Source organism: Trachemys scripta, chromosome 15 (genome assembly GCF_013100865.1).
Source record: "Trachemys scripta elegans isolate TJP31775 chromosome 15, CAS_Tse_1.0, whole genome shotgun sequence".
Classification (NCBI taxonomy): domain Eukaryota; kingdom Metazoa; phylum Chordata; order Testudines; family Emydidae; genus Trachemys; species Trachemys scripta.
In genome coordinates this window covers 15,594,917-15,615,002 of record NC_048312.1, presented here as the reverse complement: position 1 = coordinate 15,615,002, position 20,086 = coordinate 15,594,917, and the positions used below count along the sequence as shown (strand labels likewise).

At 38.2% G+C, this 20,086-nt stretch overlaps 1 protein-coding gene across 8 annotated transcripts in view; it reads right to left on the bottom strand.

The window, feature by feature from the left end:
- Positions 1–371: 371 nt before the first annotated feature.
- Positions 372–20,086, bottom strand: part of CHFR (checkpoint with forkhead and ring finger domains) — a 30,940-nt gene continuing 11,225 nt past the window's right edge. For 3 of the 8 annotated variants that reach the window (XM_034791103.1, XM_034791104.1, XM_034791108.1), the window contains 14 exons: positions 18,315–18,374; positions 17,926–18,138; positions 16,388–16,609; positions 15,249–15,405; positions 13,926–14,080; positions 13,046–13,208; positions 11,974–12,116; positions 10,810–10,929; positions 10,251–10,334; positions 9,485–9,555; positions 7,461–7,548; positions 7,163–7,270; positions 5,835–5,907; positions 3,150–4,296 (listed from right to left, as the gene is read on the bottom strand). In XM_034791103.1, the coding sequence (XP_034646994.1) occupies positions 4,251–4,296; positions 5,835–5,907; positions 7,163–7,270; positions 7,461–7,548; positions 9,485–9,555; positions 10,251–10,334; positions 10,810–10,929; positions 11,974–12,116; positions 13,046–13,208; positions 13,926–14,080; positions 15,249–15,405; positions 16,388–16,609; positions 17,926–18,138; positions 18,315–18,374 (1,703 nt within the window). In that variant the 3' untranslated portion in view covers positions 3,150–4,250. The other 5 variants (XR_004648254.1, XR_004648253.1, XM_034791105.1 and 2 more) reach the window with 5 other exon arrangements.

The window sequence follows — 20,086 nt, the reverse complement described above, 5'->3', positions numbered from 1 at the left end:
ACTATAACAAGTTTGACTGGCTTTACTATTTTCACCAAATAGTCAAATGAAGTCTGGTATGAATAAAAGTTTTTCCAAGTTGGTAAGTATGCAACTTTCTACAGCAGACTTAACTTCTCCATCTGTAGTAGCCATTCAGAATCTTTTCATGTGTACATATAAACTAGACTATCTAGACTGGCTTTTAACACTGCAATATTCATTTTCTGTAGCCTGCTGTTAAACCTTATTCTAATACGGTCAGCAGTTTTAGAATGACAGTGATCACAGCAATACAACTGAACATTAGAAGGTGATGTGTACAATATCATCTATGCACAGTTTGTGGTGAGGAGCGATTGAACAGCAAAGATTAAATGGAAACAGACAGCTTCAGTGGGTAATTTTTTTAATAACTTTTTAATCCAGGAAATCACAAAAAGAATTGGAAGAACTGCATTCCACCTTCTTTATAAAAGAACCTTCTCACAGAAGGAGACTATCTTATTCACCACTACATTAAACCCTATCATAATCACCCTTGTTTTCACAACATCTATTCTACAAGGTTCCATGCTCAGCTCCCAAATTCTCTTATAAAGAGGGTGGGGGTATGCTTTAGATAGGTTAAAAATATGGTGCACCTTTACAGTATTTAAACAATTACACCAAGTATAGTTTATACAGTTATCACATTATCTAAATATCACCTGGCAACCATACATTTTAAAAGGACTAATGTATAAGAGTATGTAATACCCATGACAGATGCTCTTAGTTACTTAAGAGCATATAAAGATCAGGATTTATTCACCCTCCCCATTTGCAAGTTAATCTCTCAGCTCTTCCAAGTACAATATAATCACAAAAAACTTCTCATTCCATTGCACTACTTCAACCCCCTATGCATAGAAAGGCATATTTATTCTCTATTGGGGAGGGGGGAAGAGAGGGGTACATAAAAGGTATATAAGGAACCTCTACTATACTATACAGGTAGTTTGGATGTCAAGTACTTGAGAATGTTGTAGATTTTTAACATGTCACATAATATGTCACATATGTCCCAACAGCTTGTGCAGGTGCAAGAGAAGTTGTACATAAGGTTGTAGATGTTATTCTTACTCCACAAAAATTCAGCACATTTGGGACTTGAACATTAGCATAGTGACAAGCCTATGCTAAAAGCCAATGTGGGGCATGGAAAGTAGTGAGTGAGAACGCAAATCACATTTCTACATGTAATGTGCAAAGGCTCTCTTTCCACAAATACATGCCATTTGCTTACATGCACAGCCAGAGTTGAAATTGAGACCAAACAGCTGGGAATGGCTGTCCTGAGAAGATATAGTAACCATTAAAAAAATCAATCTTTCTAAACATAAAATATGAATACAGATGCAACAGAACATTGTTAGTAATAATAAAAGGTAGACAGAAAGTTTTGTTAACAAGTTTCAAGTATTATTCCAGATCTGATTTCAACCCTACTCACAGGAGGAAATGCCCAGAGATTAGGAAGAGAAGTCCGCACCCAAGTGTACTTTTAACAGCATTATGGATATTACCAACAGACCCATCACTGCTGCAGCTACTTTTAAAATTAAAATATGAACAGAAATCCATTATTTTTAATTAGCATTTATATTAACATGTGCAGTATTGTATTTTTTTAATTAATTGACTAACAGATACAATGTGCTACATCATCCTGTGCTGCACTAGAACACATAGCATAGAGTGTTTTTTTTTATGTTGAAGTATAAATCTTGCTTGCAAAAGAAGGCATACGTAAAACATGATATATACAGAGGTAACTTTGTACTCTTTCTTCCCATTCTACTTTGCTCTCCTGGGCATGATACTTATGAAAAGCTGGTCCAAGTCAAGCATGTGAACATTAGTTGACAGATGACTAGGAAATATTTATGACTACATCACATTTTTATGATGCTCAGGAAATGTTCTGAACATAATTAAGCAAAAAATAGATGAGTGAAAAATTAAGTCTACATACTCAACGTTAGAGACACCAGTTTTCCCCTTAAAATCTCTCCCACATCAAAAGAATTTCTCCATATTGCTAAAGTTCATCTGTGGTGGACCTTTTCATAGGTAACATTTGTTCTTTCTTGTAAATCTGTTATATTCTGTTGAAGTGGCAGCTTTTCTATGCTTTTACCGATGTGCACACGCTAGAGCACAGCTGCAAGATAAAAACTATATGCCTAGCTAACGTACATCACACCAAAAAATAAATTTAAAAAATTGCACCAACTTGTCTTACTGTCTGCTCTATGTCAATAATGGTTTAGTTTGATATAAAATTGCTAAACAGTTATTAAAAGCAGAAGCTTATTCATAAGCAATTACTATCCCAAATTTGAGTCTGATTTGTAAATATTTGTGCAACTGTTTGAATTATTTAATTCTAATGGTAAAAAAACATCAGTATTACTAAACTAAAAAAAAATGTTTTCCTTTATAGCGTTCCTGCAAAGCACTGTTCTGATTTGGAGCTGTAAGCTGAAGCTGTTCTTTGTTTAATGAATAGGGAAAAAAAAATTAACAAAAAACCATTCTGATGAACGTATACCAGAACACCTTCCTGTTTTGTGAAAGTGAACTTTAATAGATTTCCATCCCAACTACAATGCTAATGACAAGATAGCAGTGGACAAGTCTGAACATGTGCTGAGTTTCCTCCTTTGATATTAAGTTACCGGTACAGAGCATTTCCATTTTAATTTAAAGGTTTCTCTTATTTTCAGAAATATTTAGTGCAAATACACTCCTTACTGATTATTGTTAGGACCTCCAATGTATGGCTGCTATTACTTGATTTAAGTATAGTGAAATAGTAACACTGTAATAATGAGGATGGAATGCAATGCTTGTCAGATTTTCTTTCAAAAGGTTCTCGCTTACTCATATATAAACTGTTAAACTCTACAAATTAAAAAGGTCACACCAGAGTACCTGATGAAAAAGTTATTAACTCCCTGCTGTGAGGGAATAATGAAAATCCCCTGAAAACATTTCCTATGTATCAGTATTTCGGGCTTTCATCCCCTCTCTAACGACTACAAATATTCAGACAGCTTCAATTTCAGAAAGTTCAGTTCTTGAAACGTGTTTGTTCACAAATGTGATTGAATTTCCTGAAATAAAAACAAAAAAGTTTAAAATTGCTCTCAGAAGTACACCACCATGAAAGAGTCAAACCCGCTTTAGAATATTTTAAAGTCAAACAAAAGTTTAAAGCAGCACATATACATGTTAATGCTATCAGAACCTGAAGACATTGAGGCCTGTCATTTTAGGTTGACTCCTATCCTCCATAAAGTTTTTCATAATAGAATTCTCAGTATTTCTACTACCCAACAACTGTTAATTATATTATGTACTCTGAAAACCTGTTAACTGCATTCCTTTCTACCACTGCATACTATAAATCTAGGAGTCAATTAAGACAGGACACATTAACAGAAGTAATCTTGCCCTAACAGACACTGGTAATTTTCAGCAGTCAGCATTAGGAGTCTCACTGGGAACTGAAGTTGTTAGACAACCTTCAGGACATATTAACCTGGCTAATAAATAAATTTCAACATAAACATTCTTTGATTTCTGAGATCCAAGATGAGTTTGGAATCTCTTTCTGGAAATAAAGGAGAATGGAAAACTTTCCCACTTTAGGGAGGAAGGCTGCATCTTCCCAAGTGACTTGGGTTCCATGGAAGTGACATACTGATCATCCTGGATTAGACAGGTAACACAGAATTCTATAAATGTACTACTTTCTTACTGTCAAGTATTTGTCTGTTCTTGTGTTCTCCCTGATGGGTTCAGTGCCCCAACATGTATTTAAGGCACAAGTTGAGAGTTGAGCGTGTAGATGTTTGCAGGAGATGAGTAGAAGGCCTGAGGCTCTCAGCCCTCTTATTTAATAAGAATCTGGTCTCAAACCCACACCAGTTAGCAGACTAGCTCTGCCTCATGCAGAAGGTGTGTGGTGTGTAAAAGTGGTGTGTCAGGACTGTTTTGTTTCATGGGTTTCTGGAACTAGAAGCTTGTCCGAAGTTCTGTGTACAGCTAACGCTTGAAGAAAGAGCACTGAATTATCACTAAAGCTTCCTTCAATTCCTATTCCAGAGGGATACAAAAAACCCAACTTCAATCTGAATAGGAAAGTCTGGCAGTTGTTTTGACACTGAATCAGCTCCCAAGCGCATCAAAATACCCCCTAGCAACAACAATGCAGCCCAGTGCTACAGATAACTCTCGCAAATGTACATCAAAGCACCTAAACTAAATCTATGAGAAAGAGAAAGAAAATTAGTTTGTGGAGTTTATTCTGCAAACTCTTTACCCTTGGAAGAGATTGGCAGATGAATATTTTTTAATATCTTTCTAATGATCTGGCTGTATAAGCTGCACAGATGGATGATTTTCAAACCACAGTAGCCTGAATTAAAGGAAAATTATGATAACTGCATAGTCTTCTCAGAGAATTAGGTAGATAGAGCAGGATCTTCCGCTCATTAAAGCAATCTCTCAATAGACGGAAAGTGACAGCTCCTCTTTAGGCACTGAGAACATGGATCATTATTCATAAAGTGAGGAACAGTATTTCTGCCTACCCTCAGCCTGCTTAATGGAATCAATCAATTCTGAGCTAAGCAAGCTGTTAAGTCCTTTAACTTTTGGCCAAATTTAGGCTTGGAGTGAGTGCAACTCCTTTGAATAGAGTGGAGCTACACTAGTTTACGCTATGTCTGAATCCAGCCCTTTGTGGGGAAAACAGATCTTTTTAATTCTATAGATACGCATTTCTAACTTCTAGTTAGTTCTCGTGCATGATCACGTACCTTGAGAAGCCGGAGACTGTCCTCTGCTAACTAACTGACTGGAGTCTCTAACAAAAGAAGATACGACCAAGAAATTCCCACCCAGCTGCCTAGTGTTTAAAGGAATCAAACCCTTCTTTTTAAATATATCACACATGCAGTCTTATGCAAATCACCCACTGGCAGCTGCATAGGTCTGTCTTTCACACGTGGATTTGGAGTCTATACTCCCTAGAATTGTTATACACTTGAAAAGCGAAGGATCCTCCTCCTGTCTGCAAGCTTAGTTCTTTATTTTCACCAGGAGCCCAAGCTGAACTAATCCAGGGAATGAAACTCTTGGAACCACTCTGGCGACAAAGAATGGCAGGCCACATCAGACTCCTAAAGCTACAGGTTCTCAACCGGTTTCGAACAGGGAAATGTCAGATAACCACTTTCAACAAGAATAATCTTGTCCTCAGATGCATCCCAGTATCCTTGGAATCCCATGGCACTTCAAAATAGGGACCAGAATAGGGTTTATGTAGTGCATCTGAGGAGAGCCCAGGCACAAAGAACTTAGAAAGTCTGATTCAGTGGTAAGTGATGACTAGGCTTGGGAAGTCAGGATCAAAAGTGTGCCAAACTTGGCTATTTCATATCACAGGTACTTGTGTGACCTGTTTCCTTTGTTTCTACATGGATAGAACTCTAACTTCGAGTTTCAGGTTTGTACAAAATCTCTACATATCATGTGGTTTCTACCTGGAACCATAAATCAGAGCAGGCTCACTTGAAACTGGACCAACAGATGTTCCACGGTCCATGAACCTAGGAATAAATTTCAATTCTGGAAGAGAAACCAGAAAAATCATGCAGTTTTGGTTTGTGCTGCAAAAATAGTTTCTCAGAGTTCTAGACAGGACCCACCACTTGAGAACTACTCCATTAAGCCTGATATTTTTTATATAGTTTTAAGTTCAAGCTTAAAAACAAAAACAAAACAAAAAACCACCAACTCACATAGCATGGTGTGCTTTAACCTGAGTCCGGCAATTGCGCCCCCAGTAACAATCAGGACGTGATGTGACAGTCACTATAAAATAAACCACCATAATATCACATTTATTGCATAAAGTAATGAATAAAGATGTAGCAGATGACAAAAGTCAATGTAGCTGAAATACATTAGGATCCACTGCAGTAAATGGCTTTGCTTAGGTGTTGCTGGGGTCAGAAAAGACCTCTTGCAAGAAACTGCTTTAAGTAATATCAGTTTCCTGTCATTTTTACAAAATACATATTGAAGCACAGAAAAACCCATCATGCATTGGGGGCAAACATGGACCAGCCCTCTGCATAATGACTTGATCCTGCACCAGTGAAGCCACTTGGAGTTTTGCCACTGACTTCAGTGGAAACAGGATCGGGCCTTAAATACATAAGACATCATGCACCAGTTACAGTTTAGATATACTTCAAAACAGAATATGTAGTGATTATTTTTGTTTCTGTAGTTTTGCCACAGCTATAATGAATGTATAGCTGAGCAGTCAAACATGCCTCCCTAAGCAGATAAAATGTTACTTATAAAAATTAAACATACTAGGCTGGCCCGTCTGCCCCATGCTGTGTTGAAACTCGCAGCAGCATACTTAGCGGGTAATTGAGTGGAGAAGCTGTTGCTAACAACAAGGACTGTTTGGAAAAAAAGAGTTGCAGGGCATAACTGAGTTAAAAGTAGATTAATGGAAGGGCTCATCTGCCCCCAACAGACTGTGGACACATTGGAATTGAAGGAGATACAATTGCCCCTATCATCTTATAATGAAGCTCTATACTGCTCAGCAGTTTTAGAATGCAGGTTGGGAGGAATTCTTGTAACCAACTAACAACATGAGCCAATATAGTCAGATATCATTCAGAAAATATCAGCACCTGATTTGCATTTAAATGTGCAAAGAATTTATGATAGCTAAATTATAGTCAACAGCTAGTTGTTCTTATATATTATGCTTTAACTCTGAAGTATTTTAGTATGCCCTTTAGTCCTCATAAATATTAAAAATTTTTAAAAATAACAAGCCATATTGGAGGCGAAGAATCCCCTAAGAAGGTTTTGGCACTAGCCGCTCTTTGAACTGGTAACACACAAGCTTTATAACAACTCGTGAGTAAGGCAGCCAATGTAAGACCTCACTCCTGCAAAGGGAACCACTGACTGCCTGCAACAGGACTACACCTAGGTGAAAGGACCTGCATGGGAGGATCCATTTAACTGAAAGAGGTTTGACTCTGAGTTCCCAGGCCTGCACAGTCACGGACCAAATTAATTTTTCCCCGTTCCTCACCTGGCAATTCAGCAGCAGGAATATTCTGCCTATACTGGTAGGCGAGCTCTCGGAAGCTGCGGAGGCCACAACAATAACAAAGCACTGTGTTCCCAGTAATTCTGTAATCTGGAAAACAAGCCAGTTTGTACACAGCATTAACTTAAGTCTCATTTAATCTAACGTCTCAAAAAAATGCAGTGACCGCTCTGAGCATGTACACAGACAGCTTAGGAAAGCAGGATAGGTTTAGCACAATCCACTATTACTTATTGAAATGCATGCCACTCAAAATAAACATAAGAATGAAGAGACTTACCTGACAGCATAAAAACTTCTCTTTGAAGAGCTAAGAGACTTTCATTTAACATGTTTTTCCATGTAAAACCCCTGAATGCCAGGTATTCCTGAAACATGGAATTTAAAAATGTGTATTTAGAAGAGGCTAAGAGATATCAATGTAACAAAAATGTAAGTCTAAATAAGTTTTCAAAATGCATTTCACTGTATATTTTTAATCCAAATTATTGATATTTCTTTAACCCGACTACCAACATTACCATTGTCAGATCACCGACACTTATAGTCAATACTCTATGTTCACCATGACCCTTCTCCCGCAAAGACTAATGTAGGTATTTAGCTTTAAGCATTCAAGTAGTCCCACTGCAAGTAAGCGTGTGTGTAAGACTTCACAGGATTGAAGCTTAATCATGCTAGGCAAGGTCCTAGTCCATTAGAGTCAATGGCAAAACTTCCGTTGACTTCAGCGGGGCCAGGATTTTACCCAGTGTCCTTAGCTAAAGACAACATGGATCATGGTCAGGTACATAATATTTGGCATATACTTTAAGTTAAAATTAACTTGAGTGGAGGAAAAAATTGTAATAAGCCTAATTTTCTTTGCAGATTTTTTTCCATTAAGCAGCTTTTGGACATTACACTTTTTATAGACCTTAGGAACCGGTTTTCTTAGCAAGTCATCATTGATATGTATAAAGCTGTAACACCGGTTTGCTAGATGCATCTGAATTCCAGAAGGTGTCTTTCAGTCATTTAATTTCAACGTGATTTCTCTGGTGTTTAATCATTGCTACACCTGCGCCAGAAGTGCAAGTTGGAGAAATAAATCTCCACGATTATGGAAAAGTAATTTTTCAGCTTGTTTTGGGGAGAAAGAGCAGGGGGAGGGGAGTGCTCAGGATAGCTTGGAGGGAATTCTAGTTCAAATCGTTACACTTCCTCTGGTACAGAAATTGAAATGGCTAAAAGATGACCCAGAAATAAATACAATACTTCCGGCTGGCCATTTGCTCAAGGAGGTAAGTTTTACACTTGGTCGGCTCTGCTGAAAGCTGAAGAACTATTTAGTTTGCCTTTCAGAGACCCATTGGTGGCACACCTAAAACTGCCAACCGGGACACAGCCCTATTGTAAAGATCACCACATGCAACATTGCTAGTGAACACCTTTCCCCCACCCTTACAGAAAGGATGTTTAGTAACATCAGTTTAGTGCTGGTGTAGAGCAGATGATACCACAGTGAGACACTGAGCCAAAATCCATCATCCAGGAACTGAGTGCACTTTAGGCTTAACAGACCACAATATAAAATCCCTATGTGTATGTGTGTGTACAGGTATGTATACATAAACACACACTAGATAGTAATTACACTCTACTGGATGAACACTCTGTCTAAATCCTTAAATATGTATTTATACACAATCTAAGCATGTAGATTATTTCATGCCACTGGCCTGCTGGGTGACTTTGGGAAAGCCACTTCATCTTACTATTCCCATTTTACAGATGGGGAAACTATCACACTACATCAGAGCAAGGTATTATTATATACAGTAGAAGCCTGACTCATTAACAGCTCAGAGCAGTTACTGTCCATTGTGTCTTCTCCTGCACTCTTCTCAAAGAGATGTACCAACATGAAAGACTGAACACATTCTTGATGTCTTTATTCAGTCTTCTAAACTCACTCTGTCTTTGAAAAGAATATTTACCTGAGTAAGAGTTAATGGATTAGGCTAATGGTGTTAAAATGACGCTGAGTTTGGGGGTGAGGATGGAGTGATTAAATGTAAAACAAAATATAACTCATGGAATTTGAGTTAAAGATAATGTTAGTTGTGCCTAGACACTACCTGTATCTCCAGACAGTGAATGAACAAACATCACTCAATTGCTGCTGGACCTACCCACAATGGGATGGAAAAAGGAGAAGAGTGTCTCCTTCTGGATTTCTTGCTTTAAACACCTGGTATGTCACAGTCTCAGTGTTGCATGTTCTCATGCTCATATCCAACATATAGTGATTTTTAAACATACCTTTAGAATATCCGACTCATAATGGTTGTTGTTTAGGATTCCATCTAAACACTTGTCACCAAGATTTATTTCTGTTAAGAAGAGGAGAAATTATCTTTGTTTTGCAATTTCTAAATAAGTTTTTCTTATTCTGTAACAAAGATGGACTTTTATGAACACAGTATATGAGTTTATGGAAACACATATTGAAGCATATCATGTAACATCCCAAATTTAGGAACTGATCCACGATTAGGTACTAAGCAGCTCACTACTCATTACAGTCCACAGGAGCCACTGTTGCTCAGTACCAATTAACAATAAAATAACCCGTTAATTGTGACTTCTACTACCCATTTTAAAGGTATAGTCTAAAAGTTTTTGAAGTGGGCAAGTGTCTTCTCTAACATCTTAAGATCTGGCTCTCAATGTTCTTATGTTGATTTGTATGTTTTTCTCCTTAGTCTGAAATGTTGCAAGATTCTCTTTAATACCCAAGGTGCTATTTATAGTCACAAAAGTAATTTGATCGCTTGATCTGATATGACGTCAGTGTTAAAGAATGTCAAAGCTAAGGATTATACATTTAAAGAGTTACATGTATTTGGAACATGACAACATAGATTCCCCTCTCTTTTTCTGTGCCATGACCGTGATTGAGCTAAAGCCTAATCTGAACTACAACATTACATTTACATTAGAAAATTAAGCTCGGTAAAATCCAAGTAACCGAGACACTATTGTATGCAAAGTAATTATAGCTGATACAGTGATTCTCCTGCCATACCACAGAATGGTGCCAAGCAGCCAAAACATGCCATCCGAGTGCAGCCCCAGTACAAGTGACAGAACGGCTGTAGACAAACTGTGCCTGTGAACACAAAGAAAAGTCACGATCAACCCAAAGCAGTCACCACTGTCTGGGTATTTTGGTCTTACAAAGCAGCATAACAACCCCAAGCTCATAGGGCTTTACACAAAACACTGCTCCGCTGTACAACTAACCTGACATAAATGGTGGCTATATGAGAAATGTTACAATACAAAAAAAAAAAAAACAGTCAGCTAATGCATTTTGCTGTATCACTATGACAACAAAGATATACAAGTCTTTCCATGCACACTATTGTTGAAAAATGCTAATATATTTCAAAACAATTTGCATTAATTGTGCTTAGAGTAGAGATATAGGAGAACAACCTCCCTCTCTTAATTAAACCCCACAGAAGCTGGAAAACCCTCTCTTGTAACAGCACATGATCTGCTATAGTTAGAATGTCTTTCAAATAGACCTAGGATTAGCAATCAGAATTACATTTGTTTTTAGGATAATAAAGTTTACTCACATTGCTGAGGGGCAATATTGGGATTCTGTTCACGCTCTGCTCTTCGGTCTGGCATTGGTTGAAAACAGCACGTGCATATTACATGACTTCCTTGAGAAGGACAAACATACTCCTGGACAGCTAGATTGAAAGAAATAAAACCCCAAAGAATTATATAATATGGAACCACAGTACCAATGAGTGTTAGACACACACATCAGCATCCAAAGAGCAGAGGAACTTGATACTTAAGCAATATCACTAAAGTTTTTAGAAGGCTATACAGAAAAATAGGGAAATTGGCATTAAGGCTTCTAAACAATATACCTTTTTACACTATTAAACTAGAAGACTTTTATTTAATACAGGGAAATAGCTTAAGAAAGTAAAAGAACCAATTGCTCCTAAACAGTGTATTTTGGGCAATAAGTAAGCTGTAAGTTTTCTCCTAGTTTTCTGCTTGTACATTTGAGTACATATCTCTCTCATCACACATATACATGCAGACTCTAGAGTTGACAAGTCAAAGCCAATGAATGATTTTTTCAATCAGCTTTAAAACAGCAGGAGAAAAAGCTTGAAAATCTTTTGATACCACTTTGATTTTGATGAAACCTTCACAATTTTATCCACCAGCAGCAAAATCAAGACTGTCAACCCACAAGATGAAGAATGGAGAACAATTATTTCAGATGACCCTCATCAGTTGATGTTCTACAACTTATTCCCCTCCCTGGGAAATCCAACTAAACCCTAGTAGTTAGTGGATTATTTATTACCCTGAGTAGAGTCATCTACACTCACCCTGTAAGCACTACAAATCCTGTAAGCTTTTGAACCTACACCACTGATAACTCCAATATGGAGTGTTATAAATCTGCTTTTGTAGTAGCTGAAATTCACAAAGACACAGATTATTCTATACTCCCACAAGGGTGACAGAAAATGGTTCGACTCAGCTATAATGTATAGCTATTTAAAGACAGAGCACATAGTATTTGTTAAATAAATAGGAAAGGCTTGACTTATCCCCCAGTAACCCAGGAAAGTCATCTTCACATCTCAAGACTCTAGGGAAGATGCTGACTTTCACAACACCCCAAGAACGTGTCCTTTCCTCATAAGTGACATGTGTTTCTTAGTGTCCCAGTACCATGTTAACAACAAGCTTTTCATCACACTGACTTGCAGGAAAGTTAGCAGACGTTGATGGTGCATCTCCCAATGCTTGCAATCCTCCTGCTTCCCCCTCTTGGCCTGGGCAAGGAAGTGGCGGAATGGAGTGTCGCCGATATCCTGGGCACTGTCTGCACACTATATAAGGCTGACTGAAAGGAAAGACACAATCAGGTTATTGGATTTTATATGTATAGTTTCCAGAGTGGATTCAACTAGCTATTTGTTTCTGGTTTTATGAAGTGTTAGCCTAAGCCCAGTAGATAAAATCTGGATATGGAAGCTTACGAGTTCAGCAACACAGATCACGTGAAATTAAGTATTGAACTCCTAGTTCCTTTCAAAGTAGAAATGGTAAAATAAAAAGACACAATTATTTCAGAAGCATTTAAAGTTTTTTAGTTCCAGAAGTGAGAGCAAGTAGCCCTAGATGACTGTTATTTACACTGAGCCCACAAGTGAGCTGACGCTTTCCAAGACCTACAAATGACACAATGCTTGCCTTGGCTTCCAATCCAAGAAGGCGTAGGATGGGAGGAAAAGGAGGACAAAAAGTTACAACAGTATGTGGTGATTTAGGGCCAGATCCACCATTCTGTTCCACTCCATCCCCTTGGCACCAGAAACTTGGCTTAGCCAACCAGCTGGAAATCCTCCTCATATCTGGGAATCCTTCAGGAAAGCACTCGCTGCTCAACTTCACCCACTACTGGACTTCTGGTGGAGAGGGAATGCCCAGGGCAGAAGGCAGCATGGCTGGAGCTGTTCACTGATGATCTTGGGCTACTTTAGCTTGTGCCATGACCTGGATCAGCTCCCTGCTGCCTTTATAAATAGCACTTTACCTATCGGTTTTGAGATTATTATAGAGGTTCCAAAACTGAACTTGAAAACAAAAATTAAATCAAAACCGAATTCGGACAATGATCATGAAAACATACTGCCAGGGCTTCAAAATGAGGGACGCAATAAAGATTAAACCCCAGTTTTGCAAATGGCTGCAGATAACAACACAGTGCTCTAGCCTGGTTTGAGACTGCCAGCACTCAGACCCAAACAAAAGCTAAGCCAATGCACATACCTGATATCGGAGGATTCACTATCTACATCCGACAGTTCCAGCAGATCCTCAGAACTTCCTTCTTCATCTGAAAATGACCTTCGCACCTTAGGCTGCAGCATGTCTTGAGTGATTTTGTTTCTGGCATCCATACTACGTACATCCTCTTCATTGCGACACTTATCTGCAAAAGAAACACAAATATGAACATGAAGAAAGAGATAGCTGTAAATCATCAAATCGACTACTCCAGAGCAAAATCATCTCCATCACCTTGCAAGTTTTTAAACAATGTACATAGTATTTATGAATATGTGACTACAGTATTTGTAGCTATGCAATACATCCTAGAATGTTCACGTAGCTGACATTTTATAAAGTCACAAGCACAAGACTGAAGCCTGGAATTCGTAATTCTAGTTCCAGCTCTGCCAATGGCAGTGTATGACCTTGGGTAAGTCAGTTAGGATGAAATTTTCAGGAGTGGGTGCTTAAAGTTAAACAATTAAATCCAAATTTGAGCATCTTAGTGGTTTGTTTTTTCAGAAGTATCTAACTTCAGGAAGCCTCATCTCTCAATGCCGCTCTTTGACAATACCTCCCTCTCTCTCATAATGAATTTAGCTTCACATTTGTTAAGTGCCTTCAGATCTAGTATTATAAAAAGGTTCCTGTAATAAATTGCTTTCAGTTCTCAGGTATTTGAATATTACACTTTATTCTGACATACTAACTGGCTGTTGGTTCTTTTTCTCTTATGGCAACATGAGAGCAACAGGCAAAATAGTAGGAAAGGCACAGAAGGTTTGAAAGATCTTTTTCTCTGTTTATACACCTATTTCACACTTAATATCTGAAACATGCTGTATATGTAAGTATATTAAATACACTTCCAACTTGCCTGGATGTTGGATTAGATAGGCTTCAACCAAGTTATTCAGTATATGGTTCTTACAGATACGTTCAACTGGACAACGGCAAGTTGGACAGAGAGAAGACCGTTCCATCCACCCTGAGTAGCAGGCAGCACAGAAGGTGTGCATGCAGGGCTGCAAGCTGGAAACACAAACAGGTTTACATCAGAGGGACAATGAGAAATCTCAAGACTCAAAACAGGCCTTTTACATAAGCTTTAAATACAAAAGTATTTAAAAAGCATGGTCCTTTGATATCTGTTTAGATAATCAAGAAATATCAAAGAACTTTATGTAATGATTTGTATGGAAGTCTGTTTTTCCACAGTGAAGATCTGTTTCACAAGAGGCCAGGACTACACAGGAGATTTGAATTGGTGACCACATTTCCATTACCAATCAGCCGACAGATGTTTAGCAGTCTATTGGATATTAGTGGATAATCTCAGGATTTACTAGATTGTAGAAAGCATATCTACAATATAAAGTAACCCACATTCACAATTAGCGTCATATTATTGTAAGTCTTGTCAGAGACCAAGGATTTAATATAGACTGGAGCTGGAATCACTCTACTCTCTTCATCCACACTTCCCGGACTGCTGTGCTATTAATCTAGCACCTTTGATTACTGAAGGACACTGCTTCATTTTTTAAATTAACTTTAATAATTGTTCAATTACTTATAATCCCCTATAATTTTGAGCCTTTTCCAAATATATACTTGAGGCAAAGATGCTCACCTTTCCCATATCGAGATGGGAAAGCATCCATTAAAAATCACACACTTCAACTCGCATCTCATGTTCAGTTTGATCTGCTTTTCTGGCTAAGCTACCTGATACACTCCACTTCACTTCGGCTGGATAGTAGTTTTCCCATCATAAAATGGTAATGTTGATTAAAGAAGAGTCAAAGCCTTTTTTAACCGGCCACTGGCCAAGTGAACTAGAATTCATCATGAGATTTGCTATACCAGATTGACTCAATGGTCCATTAAATCCTGTATCATGCCTCTGACTGTGGTCTATGCCCAAGGCTTTGTAAGATGGTGAACACTTCTACCATTTAAGCTTCTTTGAAAGTCCCAGCCTAAAGCAGCTAGCTAATTGTTCAATACTGTACGGTGGGGGAAGTGTACATGTTGAAATCCTGGTATATACACTGCATAAAAAGAGAAAATCTTACCAACTCTCAAGAGAAACTAATAGTTTACAAAAGACAAACCTCCACTACCCCAAACAGCAGTTATTGCATTCTTTGTATTAAGTCCCATGTAATTACAGAAGCTTCTTTTTAACTATAAGTACCTGACACAGTCATGCAGCAATTCCTGGCAGATAATGCAAGTGAGTGTTTCTTCCATTTTGTCTGGTTTCACATTTGTTGTTTTTGCACCTTCAGATCCAGCTTTAATTATACATTGATTTGGAGCGGTCATCTGAAGGTATGGACTAGCATTCTCATCTGCAGAGAAGATATATCTCAGTGTTATAACAATAGATTACATTGACCATGGATGTGAGAGCCTGCCTATTTAATGTTACTCAATTAAGCCAAAAAGCTAAGCATTATGATTCATATCTGCTTCCATCACTAGTGTTGTCACAAAGCTGATGTCCTTGCTTTGCAGACTGATCTCTGCACAGTCTTACAGCCACAGCCATTATTTTCACTGAGCCAGCAACAGAATACCAGGAAGCCTGGAGAAGGTCTGAAATCAGCAATATTTGGTCCCTTTAAGTCAGCGGTTCTCAAACTTTTGTACTGGTGACCCCTTTCACATAGCAAGCCTCTGAATGCAACTCCCCCCCCCCAATAAATTAAAAAACACTTTTATATATTTGACACCATTATAAATGCTGGCTGCAAAGTGGGGTTTGGGATGGAGGCTGACACTTCGTGACCCCCTGAGGGGTCCCGACCCCCAGTTTGAGAACCCCTGCTTTAAGTCATACTTTGTGAAAAGTAAACATATTTGCCCTCATGTAATAGAAGCCCGAGGGCACGTGTTTTTAAAAACCAGATTGCAATACCTATATTACATCTATATAGATATATATTATTCAGAACACAATAAGGTTTTATATACCATTTAAACAAATCCTTTAAAGCCCTTCTAGGTTATAGGAGTGCATTTTGGACTCATTTCACTTCAGCAGAGAAAAAAGTAATAATAGTCTTAAACTTTCATAAGATATAGTTAGAGTCTTGGATTCTAATCTAGACTGAACCCACTGAACTGCCTACTGAGCCCTGGTAAGTCATTTCAGATCCCTGTGTTTCACTTATCCCAAATGGAATTCTGTGAAAAATTAACAAGCCACCCATGTACGTAATTGGAAGCTTCTGATTCCATTACAGAGTGTCAGTCTTCTTTCAAATCATTTTAACAAAAGATTAAATAGAAGACTACATCTTATGTCACATAATACTGTAATATACTAGCCTCCTTTTATTTTCTTCTTTGCAGGCTCCAAGTCCTCCTCCTCTTCCCTTTGAGGCTCTGATGTAGAACTTTCATTTTTCTCTTTATCAATGATATTTGAAGTGATAGTGGAAGTTTCACTATTTGCATACAGCTGTCCTTGTTCTTCATGTGATGCTCCAGGACACCTAGGTTCTAGAGTGGGGAAAGCAGGCACAGGAATGAAAACAGAGGACTGTGATCCTGTAAAATGAAAGCAGAGATTATTAACAGATGTATACAAAGAGGGAACACTGAAGAAAAACTATATTTCCCTGGACACATGCCCATCCCAATTCAAATATCATTTGAATGAGAAAAGGCCATGTCAAACAACAAGTGTGCTGGCATGGTTTGCACAATTATATGGTATATCATCTGTCCTAGTTTTCCCAATATACCTGATTATTTGGAGAATCTGTAAAGAAACTGGTACAGAATCTGTAAACACTCCACATCTAAATAGAAGGGCTTATAATTCATTCATAAAAATATGCTCCAGGCCAGTACTTAGTAATAAAGATTCAGTCTTGGAGTGATTTTATTCTCTCTCTCTCTCACATGCGCACACACACTCAGCCCCCCCACCTCCTTCCACATATGCAGCCTACCACAGAAGTGGTTGAAGAGTCTGGGGGGAGCACAAATAATATGCAGAGTACATCAAGGCTAAGGCACATTTTGAACAATACTTAGGAAGGAGCCAGTATGAGCAGGCAGGGCCAGATTTGCGATCGGATGTTGCAGTATTTGAAGCGTTTAAGCAATCTGGGGATGGAGTAAGATCATGAAACAGGATGCAGTATAGGTGCACAAAAGATTGAGGGTACGTTGAAGGTCAGGAGGCAGCCTGCCGTGATCATGTAATTTGGTAAATTGGAACGACTGCATGAGTGGATTTTCACTTGGTTAAACTGGGTGGCAGGTGGGTAGCTGGAAAGGATCCCCAGAGGAACTGGGGATCACTGCTGGGAACATCATTTACATCTTCTAAATTGTCTTTTGTCCTATTTGTCAGATTAAATGATCAATGTGGTCCCTTCTAACCTTAAAAATCTCTGAATGGGAGAAAGCGGACTGGTGAATGGCAGCAGCAACAGTGAGGATTAGAATGCATGCAAATATTCAGTTGTAGTTAGCTTTGTGATGTGATCTGTATAGTTTCAATAAGTTTACACGCCAGCTTGGTGAGGGGAAAAAATCCCCAACAGCTGCATCTAAGTTCCATGGTGAAGGCTGCAAAATTAAAACACTTAATGATTGAAATGCATCGTCTGTGTCCTTGAATACACACAATTCTCACAACTGCCTCTCCGAGCCACTAGGACTAAGCCTATGATTTTCTTATGGAACAAGTTATTAAATTAACTACCGATCAGGTGCTTTGACTTGAACTTTTGCAGGGATTTTGATCATTATCATTTTATCCTCTACAGTAAGAGATTCGTTTCTTAGGATTCAACAGAAGAGTCATAATTTCTGAGGCACCAAGCTTACAAACACTGCACACAATACCTTACCAGATGTTGAAGGATTATCCTGCTCAGCAGATGCCCGCTCGATAAGAGAGGTAGAAGAAGCATTAAAGAGGTTAGATGTAGAAGTAGATGGCTGTGGTTCCTCATAGCAAGACTGAGTGGCTGGCAGTGATGAGGTAATTTGGGTTCCATCATCACTTCTTCCTATATGTGAGGTATCTTTGGTCAGATGGCAAGTATTTTCTACATTAGCTTCTGTAACAGAAAAGGGAGTGGAAAGAATATCTCTCTGATAGGCAACCTCAAAAGGTCATGGCTTCAACAGAGTCAATTAACAGGATTTGAAGGAATCAAGCTCTCTTAAAACAGCTACAATTAGTCACAACCACTCATCTCCCTTTCTTTAGTCTTGAACTAATAGTTTTACTTACCTACTGGTTCTTGTGTTACATCTTGTTTTGCATTGAAGGATTCATAGAGATAAGCAACATCTGAAAGGAGAGAAAATGGCAGAAATTTTATTATAAAAGTGTTTTTATTTCTCTCCCTCTTACTCTCACCAACTCCTACCCACAGGTGGCTGCTTCTCATACGTTTCCTACAATAGAGAGGGCAAACAGGAGATTGCTGTTATAGCCAATGTTAATGCTGCTACTTAGGAGGTAATTAGGAACAGAACAGCTAGATCTATTCTTCTCAGACCAAGCCGAATGGCTGTGTGTGAAATTTAGCTTGTGCCAACCATAGAAATTGAGGCTTAAACACTTCCTAACTATAAATTCTGCTGTGTCAAGATAAGCTGTGACTACTCTTACTAATACAACTGTACTGGATGTTCTCTGCAGAAGGCTGAGAGGTGAGCTCTAACTGTTCATAAGTTCAATTTTTTATATAATTTTCCTTAGAGTTTATTGTAAAAAGTTTAAAGTTAACAATCAAATTCCATACAACAGTTTAAGCCACTACCCAAATGCTATTCACCGGCTAACCCAAAACCTACTTACGAAGCAAATCAGAGCAAATTCTTTTCTTCCCCAGCCTATGGGAACCCTCCAGCTTCCTGACAGAACTCCACAGATCCCATTGTGTCTCCTTGCTTTTTATCCTCAACCATTTAGGTCCTTCCAACACCCTCTACATTTGCACTGTGATCAATCTTATTAGCAAAGAACTATGCAGGATTCTTTTTAGACTGTTTCAGAATTGCTTAAATAAGACAACTATATGTGCCAAAGCTAAGCTCACTCTCAGTCCTTCAAGGCACAGGACTGAAAAAAATCAGGACTCAGAACATTAACTGAATGATAGGTACTAAGGCACTAAGCAGCCCTGTTCAAATACATTTTAACTAAAAAAAATTAATACCTCAGAACATCTCAATCTATCGTGGAACAACGGGATTAATGAATTCCTCAACTAGTATTGACTGCTACAGTGAAATCCCCAAAAGAGGATCAACAAAAGAGATAGTTAGATCAGGCTACCCCCTGATAAAAGAGATAGTGGATATAAAGATATAGATTTAGAGTGTGTGCGCATGTGTCATTGCTTTCCTGTAAAATTGACATCACAAATTGATAAATCCAGATTCTAAAAACTGATGGTGAGGTTACAAAAGGGAATTCAGGTTCCAACAGTTACATGCATCTAAAATAAACTGTGGACAAACAGCTTATAAATTTTCCTGTCGTGGCATAGTTGCAAACATAAATTCTAAGACATTTAGACTTTCTTACACTTTAGACAAATCTGAGGCACCAAATTCATCAGGGGCTTAAGTTTTATCTGGGGTTTTAATACCACACTCATCACAGTAGTATTTATCTCTTCATAATAATTCCTGATCATATGACAATGTAATAACTCGTTACACTTCCAATCTGCCCACTATAAAATTTCATTTCAGAGATTTACATTCCTGTTTTGGACATAGTAGCTAGAATGTAGTATGTAAAATACCTATACCTTTAATCTATTATAAAGGAAACTTCAGAAAACTGAACATTTTTTACTGAAGTAACAAATGCTAAATACTTTATAACTAATTTCATGGCACTGGGTTGGACCCAGGAGATCTGGCTTCTATTTCTGGCTCTGCTAATGACATACTGCATGACCTTTAGCTTGTCTCGCCACCTCTCTTTGCCTCCATTTCTCCTCCAAGCCTTCATCTATCTTGCCTCATTAGACTGTAGGTTTTGTA